General features: G+C 43.1%; 1 protein-coding gene across 1 annotated transcript in view; it reads left to right on the top strand.

The window, feature by feature from the left end:
- col4a1 (collagen, type IV, alpha 1) overlaps positions 1-22200 on the top strand; it is a 31894-nt gene extending 9694 nt beyond the window's left edge. Inside the window, exons 2-52 of the mRNA XM_058083104.1 lie at positions 5534-5587; positions 6281-6370; positions 6466-6510; positions 6590-6634; positions 6708-6770; positions 7408-7461; positions 7539-7565; positions 7657-7731; positions 8633-8695; positions 8784-8819; positions 8895-8933; positions 9345-9437; positions 10377-10412; positions 10500-10559; positions 10649-10684; positions 10797-10841; positions 11149-11181; positions 11824-11884; positions 11973-12008; positions 12085-12231; positions 12313-12396; positions 12463-12546; positions 12649-12719; positions 12783-12974; positions 13041-13209; positions 13295-13387; positions 13461-13565; positions 13788-13885; positions 13965-14115; positions 14187-14300; positions 14411-14578; positions 14667-14756; positions 14906-15058; positions 15136-15234; positions 15368-15457; positions 16030-16169; positions 16284-16410; positions 16487-16567; positions 16665-16763; positions 16877-16927; positions 17023-17208; positions 17291-17424; positions 17522-17594; positions 17669-17740; positions 17853-17981; positions 18060-18158; positions 18219-18431; positions 18492-18669; positions 18741-18855; positions 19211-19383; positions 19910-22200. Coding sequence (XP_057939087.1) covers positions 5534-5587; positions 6281-6370; positions 6466-6510; positions 6590-6634; positions 6708-6770; positions 7408-7461; positions 7539-7565; positions 7657-7731; positions 8633-8695; positions 8784-8819; positions 8895-8933; positions 9345-9437; positions 10377-10412; positions 10500-10559; positions 10649-10684; positions 10797-10841; positions 11149-11181; positions 11824-11884; positions 11973-12008; positions 12085-12231; positions 12313-12396; positions 12463-12546; positions 12649-12719; positions 12783-12974; positions 13041-13209; positions 13295-13387; positions 13461-13565; positions 13788-13885; positions 13965-14115; positions 14187-14300; positions 14411-14578; positions 14667-14756; positions 14906-15058; positions 15136-15234; positions 15368-15457; positions 16030-16169; positions 16284-16410; positions 16487-16567; positions 16665-16763; positions 16877-16927; positions 17023-17208; positions 17291-17424; positions 17522-17594; positions 17669-17740; positions 17853-17981; positions 18060-18158; positions 18219-18431; positions 18492-18669; positions 18741-18855; positions 19211-19383; positions 19910-19991 — 4851 coding nt within the window. The 3' untranslated portion in view covers positions 19992-22200. The remainder of the gene's footprint in view (positions 1-5533; positions 5588-6280; positions 6371-6465; positions 6511-6589; positions 6635-6707; positions 6771-7407; positions 7462-7538; positions 7566-7656; positions 7732-8632; positions 8696-8783; positions 8820-8894; positions 8934-9344; positions 9438-10376; positions 10413-10499; positions 10560-10648; positions 10685-10796; positions 10842-11148; positions 11182-11823; positions 11885-11972; positions 12009-12084; positions 12232-12312; positions 12397-12462; positions 12547-12648; positions 12720-12782; positions 12975-13040; positions 13210-13294; positions 13388-13460; positions 13566-13787; positions 13886-13964; positions 14116-14186; positions 14301-14410; positions 14579-14666; positions 14757-14905; positions 15059-15135; positions 15235-15367; positions 15458-16029; positions 16170-16283; positions 16411-16486; positions 16568-16664; positions 16764-16876; positions 16928-17022; positions 17209-17290; positions 17425-17521; positions 17595-17668; positions 17741-17852; positions 17982-18059; positions 18159-18218; positions 18432-18491; positions 18670-18740; positions 18856-19210; positions 19384-19909) is intronic.
- Positions 22201-23276: the final 1076 nt, after the last annotated feature.

The raw sequence follows: 23276 nt of genomic DNA, 5'->3' as shown, positions 1-23276 counted from the left end.
TGTATGACAACAGAAGAGAATAATAATAATAATAATAATAATAATGATAATGATAATGATAATGATAATAATAATAATAATAATAATAATAATAATAATAATAATAATAATAATAATAATAATAATAATAATAATAATAATAATAATACATTGAGTCCACATGAACCCGTACGCTACGTACGTAGTAGCATATATAAATGTGTGATTGTAAGAATAAATAGAATAGAATAGAAGACCATCTTAATGTATGACATTCTATCCAGCTGACTGTAAAATGTGCCGCCCGCCATTTCCTGTTTCATTTGCTGCCTCAAGTTGACGTCATCAACATTCGGACATCACAACATTCCAGCTCACCTCCGCACACGTTGACGCTGTTTACGGAGACATTCCTAGCGGGAGGCTGGTCTTCCAAGTATGGAAAGAAAATTCCACTCACGGTCTTCTCTATCTCTTTCTTCATCCCAACCCGTCAGTACCAGAGAAGGTCAGGAATGTCCGAGCTCTACCTGACTTCTCAGACTTGGAAATTCCAATTCCCAAAATCCTGACATGGATGCGGGGCGACGCTATCCCGACCGTCTGCATATGGAAGTCATGATGTGGTTTATCATCTTTACGGATGATTACTAAAGTTAAACAGCTCAGACGAGGACGACGTTGCTGCTCTACATCAACTATGACACCTGATGGTCCATGAAGGAGTCATGTGACCACCGCGTCATCCGAGGACCATTTCACTGCTCAGCCAAACAGGAGATGAACACTGAAGGATACGCTCAATGAAATCACCATTACACATGTTACACATACTACACACATTACACATACTACACATACTACACACATTACACATATTAGACGTATTAGACATATTAGACGTATTAGACATATTAGACGTATTAGACATATTAGACATATTAGACATATTAGACATATAAGACATATTAGACATATTAGACATATTAGACATATTAGACATATTAGACATATTAGACATATTAGACATATAAGACGTATTAGACATATTAGACGTATTAGACGTATTAGACGTATTAGACATATTAGACATATTAGACATATTAGACATATTAGACATATTAGACATATTAGACATATTAGACATATAAGACGTATTAGACATATTAGACGTATTAGACGTATTAGACGTATTAGACATATTAGACATATTAGACATATTAGACATATTAGACATATTAGACATATTAGACATATTAGACGTATTAGACGTATTAGACGTATTAGACATATTAGACGTATTAGACATATTAGACATATTAGACATATTAGACGTATTAGACATATTAGACGTATTAGACATATTAGACATATTAGACATATTAGACATATTAGACATATTAGACGTATTAGACATATTAGACGTATTAGACATATTAGACATATTAGACATATTAGACATATTAGACATATTAGACGTATTAGACATATTAGACATATTAGACATATTAGACGTATTAGACATATTAGACGTATTAGACATATTAGACATATTAGACATATTAGACATATTAGACATATTAGACGTATTAGACATATTAGACATATTAGACATATTAGACCCTGCGTGGGCAACACGGCCTGATGTTATTACCATCAATTAGTCCAGGAATCAAGCAGGAAAGTCCAACAGGCCAACAAACGACGTTGCAGACTGGCTGTAATAAACCATCCAGGCCACAGGGTGGCGACGTCGCATCATTTTGATGAAAAAGTTGTCCCCATAGTGATGCAACAACGTGTTTACATGAGGCGATATGTTGCCGGAAAAAATCAGATTTAAAATAACATGTTTCCCAAAAATGTGTTCAAGGTCATGAAAGGTCATGATCAACCCTACAGGCAAACTTAAATCCTGGGAATGTTGAAGCGTAATACAACACGACACAAAGGCTTTTTTTTAGGAGGTTTGTATATCATGAATGGCTCATAAATGTGTAAAATATATATTTATGATTTTTACCTCAATTTACATTTTCAGGCATGAAAATTGCCAAATATAAGGCATTCGGAAGATGCATTCACATTGTGATATGTAGTATTCTACACTGGCCACTGGGTGTCAGTAATGTTACTGTAATGCTGGGTGGGACACACAAGCACCAGACTTGATATTTGAATGATCTCACAGCAACCACAATAATAATAATAATAATAATAATAATAATAATAATAATAATAATAATAATAATAATAATAATAATATTATTATTATTATTATTATTATTATTATTATTATTATTATTATTATTATTATTATTATTATTATTATTATTATTATTATTATTAACAGGAGTTGCTGCTGTGGCTGTAAAACACGCCATAGAACAATGGCACGAACGGAGTGAACCCTTTTGTCAGTCATACAGTCTCAGTGGGTGGAGGCGGGGCTGCTAGCATACACACACAGTGCAGAAGGATTTACCCACTACCAGAAGGATTCCTGTGCTCTAAATATGAAATGTCTTATACGTATAGCGTATTGTCTGGACTATAAGTGGCACAAGGCCAAAATGCATAATTAGGTATAAAAGAAAAAAAAAGGTATAAAAAGTCGCTCGGAGTATAAGTGGCATTTTTTGCGGGTCATTTCTTTTCTGACCAAAATGACGTACGTTTGAGATCCTGTCAGAGTTACCAGGACACGGATGCTCAACCTCTTCCTGACTCCCACGCACGGATCCATCCACGCACGCCGCCACGCACACCGCCACATCCTCCTTTGGCTAGCATGTGCTAAACAAGCACGGTTCCGCCGCTACGCCGTGTTTTGTGTTGCATCCAAGGTTACGAGAACACACCTTGGTGGTTCTTCACAGGAATCCTTGTCTGCCGTCATCCACATTTAGAACCCGGAGACACGTGAGGCTGCCGGCAAGCGATCCTCATGACTCATGACTGCTCTGTTTGTTCCGTGGATCGTCTTGGGAACGCTGCTGTTGATGGCTTTTACTGAAATCATTCCATAACCTTTCCCGTGTCTTCTATTTGGGGTCTACAGATACTGTAAATACATGCAGAGCAACAGGCGGCACCAAATCACCAGCCAGAGCTTTTCTTCCTGTCACTCACGCAATCTTTTTCATTGCAAGAAAATAAAAATGAATGTTATATTTTTCTCTTTTGCAAGAGAAGTTTGCAAACAAGTGGTCTGGAGTGATCGGAGCTTTTCTTCCTGTTACTCACACACTGGAAATATGATGTTTTTTCTTAAATGAAAAAATGTCTTTAAAATGTTTTACACTTTCAACCCTGCATCTATGGATAAATTGTAATCTTACTTCAGAAATACTACTTCTTTAAATACGATACCGATTGTGAGTCTTTCTTTGGCAGGAGCCAATCACAAGCAAGCAGTGCACTCACAACCAGCTGAAAATGGCAGGAGGTCTATCCAAGTAACTGCAGTGTGACGTAACGGTCTGACTCACGGTGTCATCTTATGAAGAACACTTTACTGAAAGCACTCAATTCATCACACAGCAACTTAACACCCCAAAAGTGTACTTCAGAACATGTGCCAGTATGTGTTTAAAACATGTTTTAAAGTTTTCCCATAAGACATTGCATCCGAGCAATGCATTCATTGGCGTGCTGCAATGACATCAGCCTCCCTGTGGGCTGCAGGTCCTCTGGTTCCCTCTGGTGGACAGAGGCTGCATTGCAACCATTTTCAATGCTGCTTGTCCTCCAACCATGATAGAAATATCATAAATATCATAATAAAATGTAATGTTATTGTAAAAATACATTTTCCCTCCATAATGAATACCTTAAGGTGTTGTCTTTACGGGGTACTTTTTGGACTTCCTGGCCTTCCAGATGTGATTTACATGGAGGTGGTCCTGAAAGGCCCACATGTTCTCTCACGCAAAAACAAAAGGAATTATGGAAATCCAACACCAGGAGCAGGTCTTATTGCTGCGGGCCCCCAGTTTAGTTCCCCTGTGAAGCACACATGGGGCCCCCTTTCAGTGCAGATCCTCAGGTTGGTTTTAGTTCCCCTATGAAGCACACATGGGGCCCCCTTCCAGTGCATATCCTCGGTCGGGTTGGTGCTAACGTGACGTGAAGCCCACATGGGGCCCCCTTCCAGTGCAGATCCTCGGTCGGGTTGGTGCTAACGTGACGTGAAGCCCACATGGGGGCCCCTTCCAGTGCAGATCCTCAGGTCGGGTTGGTGCTAACGTGACGTGAAGCCCACATGGGGCCCCCTTCCAGTGCAGATCCTCAGGTCGGGTTGGTGCTAACGTGACGTGAAGCAGGTGCGTTCAGCAAGAAAAGAGGTGAGCTGCAGTGAAAGGTGTTGGAGAGGGAAATGAGGCACATTAGCGAGGCCACACGTGAAAACAGAGAGCCAGTAGGAACGTCTGAGAGAGATTCCCATGATATTCCGAGACTGCGGTGCACATGTTGCTCCACTTATGGCATGAAGATGGCGTGGAAGAGTAGAAATCAGCATGCAGGTTTCACGTTGAGCTGCTTATTTGTTGCCGCTGTGAGAACGAGCAAGGCATTTCTTGTGGTCTTCTCCACAAGACTCTAAAAAGAGCATAGCCAGACCCCCCCCCCCCCAACCCCTGACAGGGTCCTGGCCAGGCGCCTGGCACGTGAGTCCAGAAACAGCTGCACTATGGAAGGGGAAAGTGGAAGGGGAAGAGATGCTCATTCGTTTTCGTTCCCAGGGTCCGGCCTCTGGAGACCCCAGAAGAGAGGAAGCAGGGGGATAAGGGGGCGGGGGCGGGTGGGGGGGCTTCTCAGACCAGCTGTGTTGATGTCCCGCCTGACATCAGTTAAGACAAATTGGAGAGATTTATGGCATTTCCCATCATATGGACCTTCTCACCAGTTGGTTTAAAGCAGTCAAAGGAAAAACCGGAGGGACTTGGACCTGTTTTTACTTAACATTGCTTTTTTTATTTTAGAATTTTTGTTTTATTGATTTACATTTTTATTCATTTTTATTTATTTGGCACATTCCAATAATTACACAAGTCATTGATTATATTTGTTGGAATTAAATCAAATAATATCAATTGTAAAAATATATATTTATAATAAGAATTTATAATATATACATTTATAAAATTTCTAATAATTATTCATAAGATTATTTACATGATAATGCATTTTCCATCATAAATTTTTTCCAATTAATGTATATATATATATTTTTTTGACATCTTGTCAATGGATAGCCACTTTTAGCCTTGTTTTTAGCTCTGAATGAATGTACAAATGTTGTATTTTAATGCATCTTTTACTCTGTTTTTTACTCAACTCTATTTTTCTTCACTGTAAAGCGTCTTTGAGTATTTTGAAAAGCACTATACAAATAAAATGTATTATTATTATTATTGATCCCATAGGTCTGGTCCTGCACTCTATGTTATACTGTAGCAGCCCAACATGAACTAATATGGTTAATAAAACCAACATGAACTAATATAACTAATATATAATATATAATGAAGGTGCTTCTGTTCCTCATCAGGGCTGCGGGGCATCATGTGGAAAATGTGACTGCAGCGGCGTGAAAGGAACCAAGGTAAGAACTCTTATCACAATGTTAGCAAAGTTCTCAGCAGTTTCAGGCATTTGTGTGCTCTTTGAGGCCTCTGCCTTGCTTGGCCATATTGACATATTTTCCATGTCGGTAACAACAAGAGACCACTTGGTAGGGTCAATGTGGGTGTCATGGTGTCCACAATCAAGCCAATAAACAGACTGGCTGAACTTTCCCATCTGGGTTGTTCAATGTCATGGAAGCTTCTTAACGGCTCCCGGAGCTCAAACCGCAACATTTCACACAACAGATGTCAATCAGGTGTTAAGTGTTCTGGGGGATTAAGTTTGATCCAAACATGATACGTTTTCACAGCAAGCTGCCAGTTTTTTGTTTTTTTTTTTTTTTGCTCTCCCTCTCCTTCTGCTTTGGGAGCAAACAGCTCCATCGTTGTGTAATACCGCCCTCTTGTGGCAGATGGTGGAAATAACACGCCAGTGTATTTCGCTGGGGCGGAGGCGGGGCCTTTTGGGACTCTGATTGTCAACAAAACATTGATCGGAATGATAGATATGAGCTAATTCTTTACATTTTGGAGGGTGTTAGTTCGTAGTTATTAATTTTTTGGCATTTTGAGCCCCTTTTAAAACCTTTCACTACGATTTCACTACAAAAAATATTTTCCTCCAGTGAAGTTTACACTCAAAGATGAATAGACTGATTTGCATATCTCAGGGTGAGCGTGGACTCCCCGGTCTTCAAGGTAATATGGGATTCCCAGGAATGCAAGGACATGAGGGGCCACCCGGACCCATGGGTCCCAAGGTCAGCAGACACGAACACCATCCTACTCAAATGTATCATCTTCATAAACATATTTCTTGTCCATACGTAACTCCTCTATATGATTTTCCTCTCAGGGAGATCCGGGTCAGTTTGGTGCTCCTGGAATAAAAGGAGTGCGGGTAAGCATCGTTGGGAAAAGTCTGTACTGACACGTTATTGTGAATGAATGTTAAAAGTCATGTACTTGTCCACTTGCAGGGTCCTCCTGGTCTTCCAGGATTCCCAGGAAATCCAGGTTTACCAGTAAGTGTGTATGCATCATCCTCATGCATTATTCCCATTATTCTTTCTAATCCTGCTCTTCTTCTTCTTTTAGGGAATCAATGGAAACGACGGTCCCCCGGGTCCTCATGGTATCCCAGGATGCAACGGGACTAAAGTAAGCTGCTGACTCTGGAATGTAGTCGTCCCTCGTTTATCCTTGGAAATTGGAACCGGCAAAGTAGGATTCGATATTAATAAATGGAATATTTTTATTCCTTTGGGATAAAAAACCTGTTTACAATCTTCTAAATAGATTTTTAACATCATTAGAGCCCTCCAGACATGAAATAACAGCCCTATAGTCCCATTTACATTTATACCTAACATGTCTGAGTTTCAGTAGCCCGTGTTGTTAACATGTGAGATCATTTCAACTTGCAGCAAACACTGACACCTAGTGGTCAATGTGGGATACTACATTTACAAAAGTCAATTACAAAGCGTCATCTGCCGTCTATTTTACTTCATTCATTCATTCATTCATTCATTCATTCATTCATTCATTCATTCATTCATTCATTCATTTTCTACCGCTTTTTACCGCTACTGCTGGAGCCTATCCCAGCTGTCTTGGGGGAGAGGCGGGTCCACCCTGGACTGGTGGCCAGCCAATCCCAGGGCCCATATAGACAAACAAGCATTTGACTTGGTTTAATCCATGCTTGGAAATGCTTCCTTTAGGACCAGAATTAGCGCAATTAGCTTCATAATTATTAGCACTTCCATGTTGAGATGTTTGTCTTTTCTTTTAGGGCGACCGAGGGCGAGACGGCAGTCCCGGCTTTGATGGTCTTCAAGGACCACCCGTAAGCGCCCCCACCCACCTGCATGACTGACCCGAGATCAGTTTGCTACATTTCATGGCCTTCTTCTCTCCTTTCAGGGCATCCCGGGACTTCCTGGAATGAAGGTGAGCTGCAGTCACATGACGCCAACATCCACCAATCACATCTCACCTTCCATGCGCCATTTGGATCATAACGCCCATTTGGACTTTGCAGGGTGATCCGGGCGGCGTGATTGGAATTATTCCTCTAAAAGGAGACAGAGGACTTCCTGGTACACCTGGAATACCTGTACGTGTGTACCTGTGTGTACCTGTGTGTACATGTGTGTACGTGTGTGTACCTGTGTGTATGTGTGTGTGTACCTGTGTGTACGTGTGTGTACCTGTGTGTATGTGTGTGTGTACCTGTGTGTACCTGTGTGTACGTGTGTGTACGTGTGTATACCTGTGTGTACGTGTGTGTACCTGTGTGTACCTGTGTGTACGTGTGTGTACGTGTGTGTATGTGTGTGTACGTGTGTATACCTGTGTGTATGTGTGTGTGTACCTGTGTGTACCTGTGTGTACGTGTGTGTACCTGTGTGTACCTGTGTGTACGTGTGTATACCTGTGTGTACGTGTGTGTACCTGTGTGTACCCGTGTGTACCTGTGTGTACGTGTGTGTGTACCTGTGTGTACCTGTGTGTACCTGTGTGTACGTGTGTGTACCTGTGTGTACGTGTGTGTACCTGTGTGTACCTGTGTGTACCCGTGTGTACCTGTGTGTACGTGTGTGTACCTGTGTGTACGTGTGTGTACCTGTGTGTACCTGTGTGTACGTGTGTGTACCTGTGTGTACCTGTGTGTACCTGTGTGTACCTGTGTGTACATGCGTGTGTGTGCACTCCTCTATTATTTCTATCATTCTGATGATGATTATGGTCCACACATTCCATGAAAGCTCTTAATTTGTTGAAATGTATTCTCTATTTGTTTCTAGTTGAAACTATCCGTGATGGGATGAGGATTAAATCCTTCCCAAAATTCCTTTTGGGACATGTTGGATCGTGATACTATCATAGTAATAATATTCCAACCGTGTTGTACTTGAGTATATTTGTTGAGCATGTCCAATAGAAATAAACCACGATCAATACAAGCTAAGCTTCTGCACGTGTGTTCAGACTTTAATCACATCCTGTTTCTCAAGGGATCCATGGGACCTCCTGGTCCTACTGGTCCACCAGGACCTCGGGGCTACATTGGACCTAAGGTGAGCTATTCCGGTTCTGGTCCATCCATTCAATTCAGGAAGGTGTATAATAAATGGTATAATAACATTTATTTTTGCCATCTTACAGGGAGATCCCGGCCTGCCAGGACCCCCTGGAGAGAAGGTACATTTGGAAACATAGGAGCCACACCCATTGTGAGAATATGGATTTCATTTCCTTGTTTTTTACTCCACCAAGGGTGACAGGCTGGCCTTTGTGAGCGAGAAAGGAGACAAGGTGAGTTTTTAGGAAATATTACGTTATTGTGATATGGTATTATTATTAGCATTATATATGATCATAACAGCGCTTTATTTGGTCTCAGAAATGTCATCTAGTGTCAATTTGTGGGACGATAAACATTTCAACACTCACCTGCATTGTTTTGTGATGTGGTTGCCCTCATAAACGCTAATATATGGCACTAGAAATCCCCCCCCCCTCCAAAAAAAGAAATCATAACTGTTTCTCTGATACTCATACACGGCTAAAATATATTTGTCGTTTATTGTATTCGTTGATACTGTTTTATAATGAGGACATTTTTTCCATTTCTAAAGTTCTTCTCTGACATGTTTGTTGAGTCTACGATGTATCGTTGGTTACCTCTCAGTCTACGCTACGAGTCACATGGTTGCGTCTGTGCAGGGCGAACCAGGCTTCCGAGGCCCACCCGGCCCCCCTGGACCCCCGTCTCTGGGAGTGGAGGGTCCTGGCACCGAGTACATACCAGGACCACCGGTACTTCATTCACGCTTGATAGCATCATTTGTTTTGTTGTTGCATCTTTGTTAATATGTAGCATGATAGCATCATTTGTTTTGTTGTTTGTTAATATGTAGCATGATAGCATCATTTGTTTTGTTGTTGTTATCTTTGTTAATATGTAGCATGATAGCATCATTTGTTTTATTGTTTGTTAATATGTAGCATGATAGCATCATTTGTTTTGTTGTTATCTTTGTTAATATGTAGCATGATAGCATCATTTGTTTTATTGTTTGTTAATATGTAGCATGATAGCATCATTTGTTTTATTGTTTGTTAATATGTAGCATGATAGCATCATTTGTTTTATTGTTTGTTAATATGTAGCATGATAGCATCATTTGTTTTGTTGTTGTTATCTTTGTTAATATGTAGCATGATAGCATCATTTGTTTTGTTGTTATCTTTGTTAATATGTAGCATGATAGCATCATTTGTTTTATTGTTTGTTAATATGTAGCATGATAGCATCATTTGTTTTGTTGTTGCATCTTTGTTAATATGTAGTTTCTTATCTCTATCCTATATCCTATATCCTATATCTTATATATCCTATATCCTATATCTTATATATCCTATATCCTATATGTTATATATCCTATATCTTATATATCCTATATCTTATATATCCTATCTCCTATATCTTATATATCCTATATCTTATATATCCTATATCTTATATATCCTATCTCCTATATCTTATATATCCTATATCTTATATATCCTATATCTTATATATCCTATCTCCTATATCTTATATATCCTATATCTTATATATCCTATATCTTATATCTCCTATATCTTATATATCCTATATCTTATATATCCTATCTCCTATATCTTATATCTCCTATATCTTATATCTCCTATATCTTATATCTCCTATATCTCCTATATGTCCTATGTCCACAGGGAAACCGAGGCTACCCGGGCGAGAAGGGCGATAAAGTTAGTATTTAGTAGATGTCTCTATGGTATCTCATGGATGGTACATGAATCATAACCATGTTTCATCAATGTGGTGTTGCTGTGCAGGGCGTCTGCAATATATCCCAGAATGGCGTGAAGGGGGAACCAGGCCCCCCAGGACCGATAGTAAGCGGCAGAGAAAGCGATTCCTGCAATTGTGTGGCATTCATGGAATGAAAATAAAAAACACGTTTGCATATGATTTCATTTCTTAGGGCAAACCCGGCAAGGAAGGAGAGGAAGGGCGGAAGGTAAGAACACATAAGAGACACATTTCTATTTATTACTTTAAATATGATATCATATGATCATATGATATGAAATATTTGTAACATCTGTAAAATGTAATACATTTGTTTGCAGGGAGAAAAGGGCTTTCCTGGAAATCCTGGCTATCCTGGACTTCAGGTAAACAATGCAGCTCATACAGTAGCCTGTACAGTAGCTTGTACAGTAGCCTGTACAGTAGCTTGTACAGTAGCTTGTACAGTAGCTTGTACAGTAGCTTGTACAGTAGCCTGTACAGTAGCTTGTACAGTATCTTGTACAGTAGCTTGTACAGTAGCCTGTACAGTAGCTTGTACAGTAGCTTGTACAGTAGCTTGTACAGTAGCCTGTACAGTAGCTTGTACAGTAGCCTGTACAGTAGCTTGTACAGTAAGAAAACACTTGATGACACTTCTAATATCTGATGGTGTTTTCTGCTTTTTGCTAGGGTGAGAAGGGGGAGAGAGGACCCCCCGGATACGTAAGCTATGGTTTTTATTTCTACTTTTGAACCCAGCATTTATCATATAATAATTTTATTTATTGTGTAACCAACTCTCGTGCCTTCACTCTTTCTTCACACTTTTTCAAGAATATGAATTACAAATAATGCCATTTTTGTGGTTGAATATTGTTAGTCATTTAAGCAAATGTTACATATTTTTGATTATTTTTTTTAATTAAGCATTTTTTAATTAAGCATGCATTAAGCATCTAATGTTAAAAATCTGTGTTTTCAATACTCTAACTATGAAAATATTCAAGAAGACAATTCACTTATTGGGTGTAGAACAGGGGGGGGCAAACTACGGCCCGGGGGCCACATGCGGCCCGCCAAGCATTTGAATCCGGCCTGCCAGTTGGTTTCTACCTAATAATAATTCAAGGAATATTATAAGCATAAAATAGAGTCTGTGTGTGTTTTAAATATCTGTTCAGTACATACAAATATTCAAACACTTTTCAATATTCAAATATTTTCATTATTATGGTTTCCTGTCGCTACTGATTGGCTAGTAGTACATGCTACATGTTCCTGCCTGATAAGAAGGCAGTAACATGTACTAAATACTACGTATAGTTAGAAGCACTAAAATATGCTTCTTGGTCTTGGGGCTTACAGGCCAGTGGCGCCCCTGGTCCCCCTGGTCCTCGTGGTCTACCTGGGCTACAAGGAGAGAAAGGTAAAACGATGCCCTCAACAAACATACCATTCCTAAAGCAGCCCCCGAGTCCCTTATGCTTAGTCCCCGTCTTGTTGTCTTCTTAAAGGATTTGCTGGTCCCCAAGGAGAAGCAGGGCCACCAGGTCAGCAACCTCATGGTCCTTCACAGCCCCCCCCAGATTCACCTTGGTGGTACTAACATCATCTCTTGGTCTCCAGGACGTTATCTTGAAGGCCCTCGTGGAGAGACCGGCCAAAAGGGTGACATGGGTCAGAAAGGAGACCAGGGTTTAGAAGGTGAGTCTCTGGTCGGAGCCCCGGGACAACCAGGACCAGAGGGACCCCCAGGACTTCCAGGACCCCCAGGTATGCTACATTGTCACGCTGACTTTGACGGACGGGCGACGCAGATTGTCTTCCTGTCTTACGTGTTTTGGGATTCAACAGTTGACCCCAATGAATGCAACGTTGCAAAAGGCGCCTCGGGCCCACCCGGACCCCCGGGGCTTCAAGGGGAGCTGGGACAGAAAGGTGCACACAATGAAATCCAACTTTGAGCTTTGACTCCTGTAATATTCACATGATCTTTTTATGCAGGAGACAAAGGGGACGCTTGTGTTCAGTGTGAAGGGTTCGGACCCCCAGGAATAGCCGGACCCCAGGGCCTTAAAGGGGAGCGAGGTAAGTGGCTTTGCTTCTTATGCCATATGAGGCCAATTACTAGTGGGACCTTGGAGAAGGTCAGCAATACACAGGAAGGATTGGACATGTTCCTGTTGTTAGGTCCTCCTGGTCCTGTGGGAAGCAAAGGGGACAAGGGTCAATCAGGAGCCCCGGGATCTCCAGGAAGACCTGTAAGTAGCAGCTAAAAGGTTTTGGTCAATATGGCTCGTCTGTGAATATATTTGAATATTTAGGGCCTCAATGGCGCTCCCGGTTTGATCGGGGAACCGGGTGCAGTTGGAGCACCGGGAGATATTTTTATCGCCCCTGGTCTGAAAGGGGACAAGGGTTTTCCCGGGCTGGCTGGTTCACCAGGACAGCCGGGCCTGGATGGGCAACCAGGGAGGGATGGCCTTGCCGGAGTCCCGGGCCACAAAGGAGAACCTGTAAGAGAACTTGGAGAGAACTTGGAAAACTGTAGCCTTCCTTCATTTGACACGTTTTACTTTCAGGGCAAAGACGGCGTCAAGGGTGATCGGGGACAGATTGGAGACCCTGGTCTTATAGGCCTGCCAGGGGACAGGGGTCCTCCAGGCCTGCCGGGCTATGGGCGACCTGGTGTTCCTGGGGACAAGGGAGGCCAGGGGAGTCCAGGTATTCCTGGATCACCCGGAGTCCCTGGTATGATATTCCAATCGGGAATTTTTCATGCGCCCTGCTACAAGGTTCTGAAAACTCACATGCAAAATATGTCATTTGTGTCCAGGTGCCAAAGGTGAGCCAGGTAAAGGGGTGAGCACCCCTGGACCACAAGGGGTACCTGGACCAAGAGGGGAGACCGGCAGAGACGGACTCCAAGGTGAAGATGTTGTCTGTTCGATGGGAATTTGACGGAATCAGCCTGTTTGATCAAAGCATCTCGTTGGCTGCAGGGGACAGAGGTCTCCAAGGAGACCCTGGAATACCCGGTTTTCCTGGTCAAAAAGGTGAACAAGGGCCTCCTGGAATTGGATTTCCCGGCCCGACTGGTCCCAAAGGTAGACTTTCCACGCTGTTCCTATTTCTTCCGTAACTTCCCATACATTGACTGGTTCCTCCGTAGCCATGCCAATCTTCTCATGGAGATCCACGTGTTTTGGGAGATATTTGAGTTTGGGAATGTTGTCTTTATGATGTTTGACATTTGCTTATTTCTTTCTTTGAAAAGATGTTGTTCATATATAAACATTATTTTAGACAGGTTATGCTTATATTTCCAGGAATCAGTGGAATTCCAGGTGCTCCGGGATTGCCAGGAGAGCCAGGAAGACCCGGACAGGATGGTATTTCTGGACAACCTGGTCCACAGGGACTAAAAGTGTGTCATATTCACGATCTTCAAACAAACGCCTGATGGACTGATGGACGAATCTAAATCATCTCCCGTTTCTGGACAGGGTGAACCAGGAATGGGGCTCCCAGGCACAAAAGGCTCACAGGGTCCTCCTGGAATTATTGGCTTCCCAGGTGAGAAAGGTGGCATGGGACTGCCTGGCATTCCTGGACAAGAAGGCGTAACAGGACCACCAGGACTTCAGGGGGTCAAAGGTACCGTACTCTGGTCATGTGGTCTAGATGAAGGACCCCGATACTGTTACGATCCTTTCTTTGGGTTTTAGGTAGCATGGGCCCCCCCGGGCCTCCTGGAGTGGTGGGGTTACCAGGGGCTCCAGGAAAGGGGTTGCCAGGTGCCCCCGGACCACAAGGACTGTCTGGAGAGCCTGGTCCATTTGGTATGTACAAAGTTCTGTTTTTTTACTCATTTGGATCCAATAGGAATCTTTTCCCTGGTAATTTTGCAGTACTAGATAGTTCCTTTACTACATAGTGCGTGTACTTGTAGGTAGAGTAGGCGAAAAAGGAGAGAAGGGCCATCCAGGTCCTCCCGGCCTCGACATGCCGGGGCCTCAGGGAGAAAAAGGAGTTTCTGGCTTCCCGGGAGCCCCTGGTGTTAAAGGACTGCCAGGACCACCAGGCTTACCAGGAAGGGATGGACTGATAGGAAATCAAGGTGACAAAGACTTTTTAATAAATTAATATAATAATAATAACTAATAATAATCTGGTGTCAACTTGTGTGTCCTGTGTTTGTTGGCCAGGTGTCAAAGGTGAAATGGGAGTCATTGGGACTCCAGGATTGCCAGGATTTCCCGGACCAGCCGGTGTACCAGGAAGTCAAGGCTTGAGAGGTGATGAATCATAAACAATAATTGATGTACATCCCACTACGGGTGTCCCAAGTGGGATGGGTCGCTACCCGGTTCCGTAGCTGGTTAAGGGTGATGGTGTTTGTACTTCTGGAAAATCAACATTCCCATTTCCAACATGTCTTTATCAGGTGATCCTGGTGTTCCTGGCTTACGAGGACAAACTGGAGACACCGGACCTAAAGGAGAGAGGGGGGAGCAGGGTCTTCAGGGACCTCCAGGGAACATGAGCAAAGTGGACATGGAGCATATGAAGGGGGAGAAGGGAGACATTGGAGACCCAGGTGGGAACGCCCGTGGAAGTCCATGCAACATGAAATTCCACTCTTGTCTCACACCAGATTGTTCTCTCACTTTTCAGGAAACCCTGGAGTCACAGGACAGAAAGGCTATCGTGGACTACCGGGAGACCCTGGAATGCCGGGCAAAAATGGAGAAGCCGGGTTACCCGGACAGCCAGGTCTCAATCCATATTCCCAACATGACGATGATGGCAGGATTAGAATTGAAGAAGAACCAAATGCCTTTGCTGCACATGTTGGGTGGTCTGTGGAACTTCTAGTTAAGGGTTTTCTTTGGTTCATGTGTCTCAGGTGAAAAGGGGGACACTGGGGTTCCTGGAGAACCAGGCAGTATGGGGCCACCAGGACAGAAGGGCACGGTGGGAGAGATGGGAATACCAGGTAAGCTAATTGCTAATATCTGTCTAATGTCACATATTTTATTATTTGAAGTGAATTTCAGCAGAGTACTCTTTATTCATAAATCTAATATTTCCATACTTACAACCAACATAGAACACCAATTTAGGACAATCAAAATATGTTTTTTTTACATTATTAGAGCCCCGTAGGCATGAAATAACACCCCTATAGTCACCTTAACGCTTATATTACCATTATTGTTCACATAATCCATTTAAGACATTAATAAGACTCATGGTCGTGTGTGTTGTAATAAACGTGTTCTGGACGTGTGGAGGACAGGAAGTGATGTCAGAGGTTGCGGTTTGAGTTTTAGCTTGGAGTGGCTAAATATTATGCGCCAATATGCATCATATTTTGACTAATAATTGGCGGTAGTCCATCACGAAACAATGATCATGTATTTATTTGGTAAAATGGTGATAGAGCGACGCTGCGAAGATCAAACCCCAAAACGGCGAGGGGGCGTGTCCACTCCAGGAATGATTGGGATACCCGGATTGCTTCATTTGGACACAAATGGAAAACAAAAACTCCATTTTTTGTCTTAGGTCCAGTTGGTCCGCAGGGTCCTAAAGGAGATGTAGGGACACCAGGACATCCTGGTTTCAGAGGCACGGATGGAGAGAAAGGAGAACTGGGATCGCCTGGTGAGCCGGGAATTGGTCTCCCAGGATTTCCAGGAGAAAGGGTAATCTACTTGCTGGAATGATACTTTTCGATATATTAGGATTCCAAAAATGATGAGCTCTTATTAGCCTCTTCCTGGACGTTACGTGGCGCCTTATTGGTTGTCCTCTCCAAGGGTACGCCCGGTCAAGCAGGATTCCCAGGACCACGAGGGGAGAAGGGTCAGAAGGGTCATGTGGGAACACCCGGCATGCCAGGACATGAAGGAGTTAAGGGAGAAAAAGGATTCCTTGGGACTCCAGGTCAGATTTCCAAGTGTGTTGTTGCTCCAAATATCCAAGAAGATGAAAGGTTTGATTCCAAATGTGATCCATGTAGGCCAGCCGGGCATACCGGGCGAGAAGGGTGTTCCCGGGCTACCAGGGTCTGCAGGAGAGCCTGGTCGTGATGGTCGGCCCGGTAAGGAACATGTCTAGTCCTCAAATATCCATGCAAGTATAAATTCAGCTGCTGGTCCTAAAGTTCTGAAATCCTTGTTGAACATCTTCTCCATCAGGTGAGGGTGGCTTGCAGGGACCACCTGGTTCTCCTGGAGAGAAAGGAGACGCTGGGGTAGATGGCATCCCTGGATCATCAGGGGAGAGAGGCGATCCAGGTTCCTATGCCTTTTAGCGCTTTAAGAACCAGTCCAAAGGAACATATGGAAATCTATAAATATGATTATAAGTAATTATGTGTACTACTTATAAGTATAATTATCTACTGCAGGTTTACCTGGACTAAGTATTCCGGGACCCCCCGGAGAGCTCGGTAGCAAAGGTGCAACTCCCTTCCATGGTTGAAATAAGCCACAATTCCCGATGATCAAAGAGGTTTTAACTGTGAGAACATCTCCTGTGTGTCTTGGTCTCCAGGTGACAAGGGTAGTCCTGGTTTTCCTGGCACCCCAGGTTATCCCGGCGTCCCTGGTATCAAAGGTGACAAAGGGCTTCCAGGACCACAGGGGAACCAGGGTGAACCAGGAGGAATCGGACTTCCAGGAATCTCTCTTGAGGGCCCTAAAGGAGATCAGGGGGATGCAGGACAACCTGGAGAACCAGGTCTACAGTCCACGTACAGGAAGAAGAAGAAGAAGAAGAAGAAGGCCAGATGTATAATCTGCATTCCGTCACTATTTAACAGGAAGTATAGGAGCTCCAGGACCTTCTGGTGTTCCAGGACGAGACGGCCATAAGGGAGACAAAGGAGATCAGGGTTTGCCAGGTTTCCAGGGAGAGACGGGACAAAAGGGTGACCTTGGTGGTCCTGGATTCCCCGTACGTAACGTGATACAGGAGATGTGCCGTTAACGCTCTCTTGAGGAAAAAGCTCCGCAGGTTGTCGTCTTTAGCTTTGCGTGCTTTTTTTGTCCAGGGGCAACCTGGTCTTCCAGGTGTTCATGGTCCCAAAGGTGAGAGGGGTCTTCAGGGTGTGCCGGGCTTCCCAGGTGAGTAGAACTCCACCTTGGTCTGGTGTATGAAAGCAAACATCTTCTAAAGAAAGCGCTGTGCTATTGTCTAGGCACTAGGGGTTCTTCTGGGGACCTGGGATTTAAGGGAGAACTTGGAGACAGAGGATTGCCGGGAGAAAAGGGTAAGATGATTGACAGCCATCTGCTGATCCTGTTGAAGGTCATGCGGACATTCCTCCTGGACAGATGAAGGTCAGCTACGCTATCGAAGTACTTGTCTTCACTGTCTTTCAGGTAATGTGGGTCTCCCTGGTCCCCCTGGCCCACATACCTTTATCAAAGGAGACATTGGCCAACAGGGTACTGCGGGCTTACCAGGACCACAGGGTCCATCTGGGTTGCCAGGACAGAAAGGACAACAAGGTGATGATCCAGTGGAATCATCTGGAAGGTCTCCGCCTGCCTACTTGAAGAACTTTATGTTTATGTCCATTTTCCCAGGTGTGACTGGCATTCCTGGGCCAAAAGGAGAAGACGGCCTCCCCGGATATCACGGCCAGCCAGGATCCAAAGGAGAACCCGGTTTACAAGGACCACAGGGTTAGAAGACCGTATCATACCAATCACGTCCTCACAAGTATTAACGTATCGTGGCTTTAGGACCACGAGGGTATCCCGGCCCTCCAGGACCTGATGGTGTTCCAGGACAAGTGGGACCGCCCGGACCCTCCTCAATGGATCACGGTTTCCTGGTGACTCGTCACAGCCAAACCGTGGAGATTCCAGTTTGTCCTGAAGGCACCTCACCCATTTATGACGGCTACTCTTTGCTCTACGTGCAAGGCAACGAACGCTCCCACGGCCAGGATCTTGGTGAGAATTCCAGACCGGTGAGGAATATGGAGGGAGGTTTTCTAATCCTTGGGGTTTCAGGTACGGCGGGTAGCTGTCTCAGGAAGTTCAGTCCGATGCCCTTCCTGTTCTGTAACATCAACAACGTGTGCAACTTCGCCTCCCGTAACGACTACTCCTACTGGCTCACCTCGCCCGAACCCATGCCCATGAGCATGGCGCCCGTCACCGGGGACAGCATCAAACCCTTCATCAGCAGGTGTGCCACTCTTGTCGGCGTCGTGTTCTTCATCGTGTTCTATCGTCACTTCCTGCCGTATCCGTCTGTAGGTGCGCCGTGTGCGAAGCCCCGGCCATGGTCATAGCGGTCCACAGTCAGACCATCATGATCCCGCCGTGTCCTTACGGCTGGGACTCCCTGTGGATCGGATACTCCTTTGTCATGGTGAGCCAGACGGGGTCAGGTGCTTTTGGATGCTAGCAGGATGTGTACGGGATCCCTGAAGGGGCAAAAAGCCCAAAATATCACATTTGACCACGCAAGGCGACTTTGGTTCAAGTCCTTGTTCACCTTGGCTGCTACAATCCGTACCATGCCACTGATCACTGGGGTGGAGGAAAATATGGTTTTGGACATATATCACCATACTTCTTTCCACGGTATATGGTGATATATGGTGATATATGGTGATATATGGTGATATATGGTGATATATGGTATCGTGAGCCTGGTATGGCGATACGTATGGTACGGCCATATTGTTGCCAAGCCCTACTGATCATACCCTACGTTTGTGTAGCATACCAGCGCTGGTGCTGAGGGATCAGGCCAGGCTCTGGCCTCTCCCGGTTCCTGCTTGGAGGAATTCCGAAGTGCACCGTTCATTGAGTGTCACGGTCGCGGAACCTGCAACTACTACGCTAACTCCTACAGCTTCTGGCTGGCGACCATCGAAGACAGCGAGATGTTTACGTAAGTAATGGAACATCATGAGATATTGGCAATGATGATGAATGATAATATCACAACTATAACAACAGTATCATGATCTTGGAAATACAATGATTGCATCACAATATTTTAGCGACTGTATACCAACAATATCATATTTTGGCAACAGTATCACGATATTTTAGCAACTACAACTACTGTGTCATGTGATGTCAACTGTGATGTTCGGATCAGGATTCAAACGGTTGTATCACACCCTATTTTGGCCATAAGTAAAATATAACAACCACATTAGGAGGATTTCTTCACAATTATGATAGTACAGCAACATTAATAGTATTGTAACAAGACCCGAGTTCAATTCCACTCTCGGCCATCTCTGTGTGGAGTTTGCATGTTCTTCCTGTACGGCTCCACGTCACTTCCTGTCCGCTCCCCCTTTTCCCATCTTTTCCTGGCGACACATGCAAAGCGTCATTGATAGGATTGGAATGTGATAATATGGGAACGTTACCATGAAAGTCACCTGTGACGCTTTCATCCCCAGGAAACCCGTCCCGACGACGCTAAAAGCGGGAAATCTGCGAACCCACATAAGCCGCTGTCAGGTGTGCATGAAGAGGACATAATCATCAAGACATCTGCCCCCCCTCCCCACCTCCAACCAACCACCGTCGCCATCCCGACTTCCCTACACTTGGCTTCCAAACTTCCTCGTGTCCGAGGACGGTGCTATTCCCTGCATGTGTGAGAGCGGGAGAGGGACGGAGTTTGAACTTGGACAAACCAGAACATAAAAAGTGCCTCTTTGCTCCACGTGGAACACTCGTACTAACAATGATGGCGCCCCACGGTTTACCGCTGCACTGAATACATGCCCCCCCCCCCATGAACTGGTAAACTAGTCAGGTGCTATTGAATCTTCCGTATTATCTGCTTTATTCCAGTTTCCCTTTGAAAGCTTCTTGTTTCTAGCATCCAATCACACTATTGTTTACACTCACTGATAGGAAGGATGGGACTCACCACTGGCTACACCACCATTAGCATTAGCATTAGCTCAAATACGTCTAACACGCTTCCTGTTGTAAATATATTCTATTCCTACTTCAGCATATTCTCCTCAGGTTGTTATTGAGCGCGTCTGTGTTATTAAATCCATTTTATTTATAAGAGACTGTCGGGATTCCATTCATGCATTTAGGTTCAATTTGGAGCTTTATCCCACCGAGTACCAGGACCACTGCCACACTGAAAAAAAAAACTCAGACATTACTAGAGTAGACTTGTACATTTAGGAGAAAAAAGTCTTCATTTTGTCTTTGCTCCAGGCCAAAGGTCACAAGTCCTCCCTTTTCATAGGTGTCTCAGGCAATGCCTGTTATGGAATTATTTTGAGAATAAAGTGGGAAATTTCCCAGAAGAAAAATGTAACTTTATATTACAGGCATGAGACATGATAACTTGTTTATGCCCAACTACTCCTTTTTGCTGCCACGTTATGAATAAAAGCTTGCCTGAATCAAGACGAAAATGTCCTTCCCTCCTGAAGGACTAAGCTCCATTTTCACTCTGGCGCAACTTTGTTGTACATTTATGATTTAATCTCATAGTATTATACTTTTTTTTCTCCGAAATTTCTGACTTAAAGTTGTAAATTATTCTTTTTTGTACATTTATGACTTAATTTTCTTAAATTAGTGATTTTTTTCCTCATCAATTTATGAGAAAAAAAGTCATAAATCTATGAAAATTATTCTCGTAAATTTATTTTATTTAACTTTTTTCTCGTAATTCCCGACTTTAAGTCAGAAATGTCTGTGAAAAAAGTCATAATACTATGAGAATAAAATGTAAACGTACAACAAAGTTGTGTCCGAGTGAAAATAGAGCATCGTCCTTCAGGAGGGAAGGACATTTTCCTCCTGAAAATTATTCTTGTAAATACACGACTTAATTTTCTTAAATTTACAACTTTATTTTTGTAAATTGACATTTGTTTCATAAATGTACATCAATTGTTCATCAATTTTGAACTTTATTCTCAAAATGTCATAGTTTTTTTATGTGGCCCAAATACTCCTTCATAGCTGTAATATTTATAATATTTAGCAAAACAGCACGTGAGTGAATGTGTGTTTGCTCTTTGGTCTGCTTGAATTATGAAAAGGTTGAAAATTTGTGTTAGCCCAATGTTGTCAAAGTTTTTACAAAAGGTTTTTTTTTTTTTTAGCTTTGCTACTAGCTCCGTCTTTGCTAGCACCATCACGCCCATGTGGCTTGTCCTCACACATTGTGTGTATTGCACACGAGGAAAAGCCAACATTAATAATAAGTCAATGTCAACTAATCTTTGTTTAGTCACCATTTAATGACTTCATTACTCTTCAGGCATACTTCCTGTGTACTCGCCACTTTGCGCTTAGAATTCCATGGCATCACTCCATTTTCAAAAATAAATAAATCAAGCTGTTTTGTGGTTGAATACGGCCTATTATTAGTCAAAAGATTGCACATTTATGTATTTTTGCCTAAATGAAGCATTTTAAACATTTCTAAATATGGTTTTTAACATTATTAGACATGAAATTACATTCCAATAGTTACCTTTACCATCCTATTATTCATTGTTTAAGCTGCAGTGACCTGAGAGCTAGCTAGCTAGCCAGCTAGCTAGCCAGCTAACAAGTTGCTATTCTAAACTTATAGCTAGCCAGCTGACCAGTTAGCCTCTTATTTATTTCTTCTAAACTTAAGAAGCCCAAAACTTACCATGTACACCATCCAATAAAGTCATTTGTACTCAGGCTTACCATGTACACCATCCAATAAAGTCATTTGTACATATTTTATTATTTGTCTGGTCCATCCAACGAGAGATGACGATTTCGATACAGGCATGTTGTTGCAGTACTGCCGTCGGCCACCAGAGGGAGCCAGGTACCGACGACTGGAGACGACCTTGCGGGTCTCTTTCTTTCTTTCTTTCTTTCTTTCTTTTTCTTTCTTTCTTTCTTTCTTTCTTTCTTTCTTTCTTTCTTTCTTTCTTTCTTTCTTTCTTTCTTTCTTTCTTTCTTTCTTTCTTTCTTTCTTTCTTTCTTTCTTTCTTTCTTTCTTTCTTTCTTTCTTTCTTTCTTTCTTTCTTTCTTTCTTTCTTTCTTTCTTTCTTTCTTTCTTTCTTTCTTTCTTTCTTTCTTTCTTTGGATAAAAAAGGAAAAGTTGTGAATCCTAATTGAAGTGCAGCAGTGCCTCTTGTAACAGCGAGATGGAGTCCTACCTCAGCACTTCTTCCGGGACGGAGGCCAACACAAACCCGTTCACCCCCCCGCCCCCCCTCCCCATGAAAACACAAACAGATCGATGCACTGCACAGGAGATAACCCCCCCCCCCCCATCCCCCCATTACTTTCATCCACGCTCTCGTCTTTCATCTATTACCGGAATGCTATCCCTTGTTTCCTCTCTTGTCACAAACAACGGCCTTGACCCCCCCCCCCCCCCCAACATGTCTGTCATAAACATGTCTCACAAAGGTCACAGGTGTGTGTGTGAGTCGGGGGGGGGGGGGGGGGGGGGGTCTACGACACAAAGGGTGGACTGGTCCAAGTGGGTTGAATGGTAGCACCATCACTAGATGGAATGGAATGGAATGGAATGGAATGGAATGGCCTTTATTGTCATTATACAAGATGGTGGTAAGGATGTTTATGAATTATGATTCATCTTGGGAACAAAAACATCTTCTGCAAGCATCCTGTTTTTCCTTTCTGCTGTGTTATTCCCATTTATGATGGGATCTTTGGGGTTCAATCGATTCAAATATTGGATCATGACTAATCACATTTTGTCCAGAATTAACTCAATTAATCGCAGCCAGACGTTTTTATCTATAATAAGTAGGAATGTCTTTGTGC

This window comes from Doryrhamphus excisus, chromosome 9 (genome assembly GCF_030265055.1).
Source record: "Doryrhamphus excisus isolate RoL2022-K1 chromosome 9, RoL_Dexc_1.0, whole genome shotgun sequence".
NCBI classification, from domain to species: Eukaryota; Metazoa; Chordata; class Actinopteri; order Syngnathiformes; family Syngnathidae; genus Doryrhamphus; species Doryrhamphus excisus.
The sequence above is the reverse complement of the archived record's forward strand: the minus strand, read 5'-3'. Positions and strand labels throughout refer to the sequence as shown.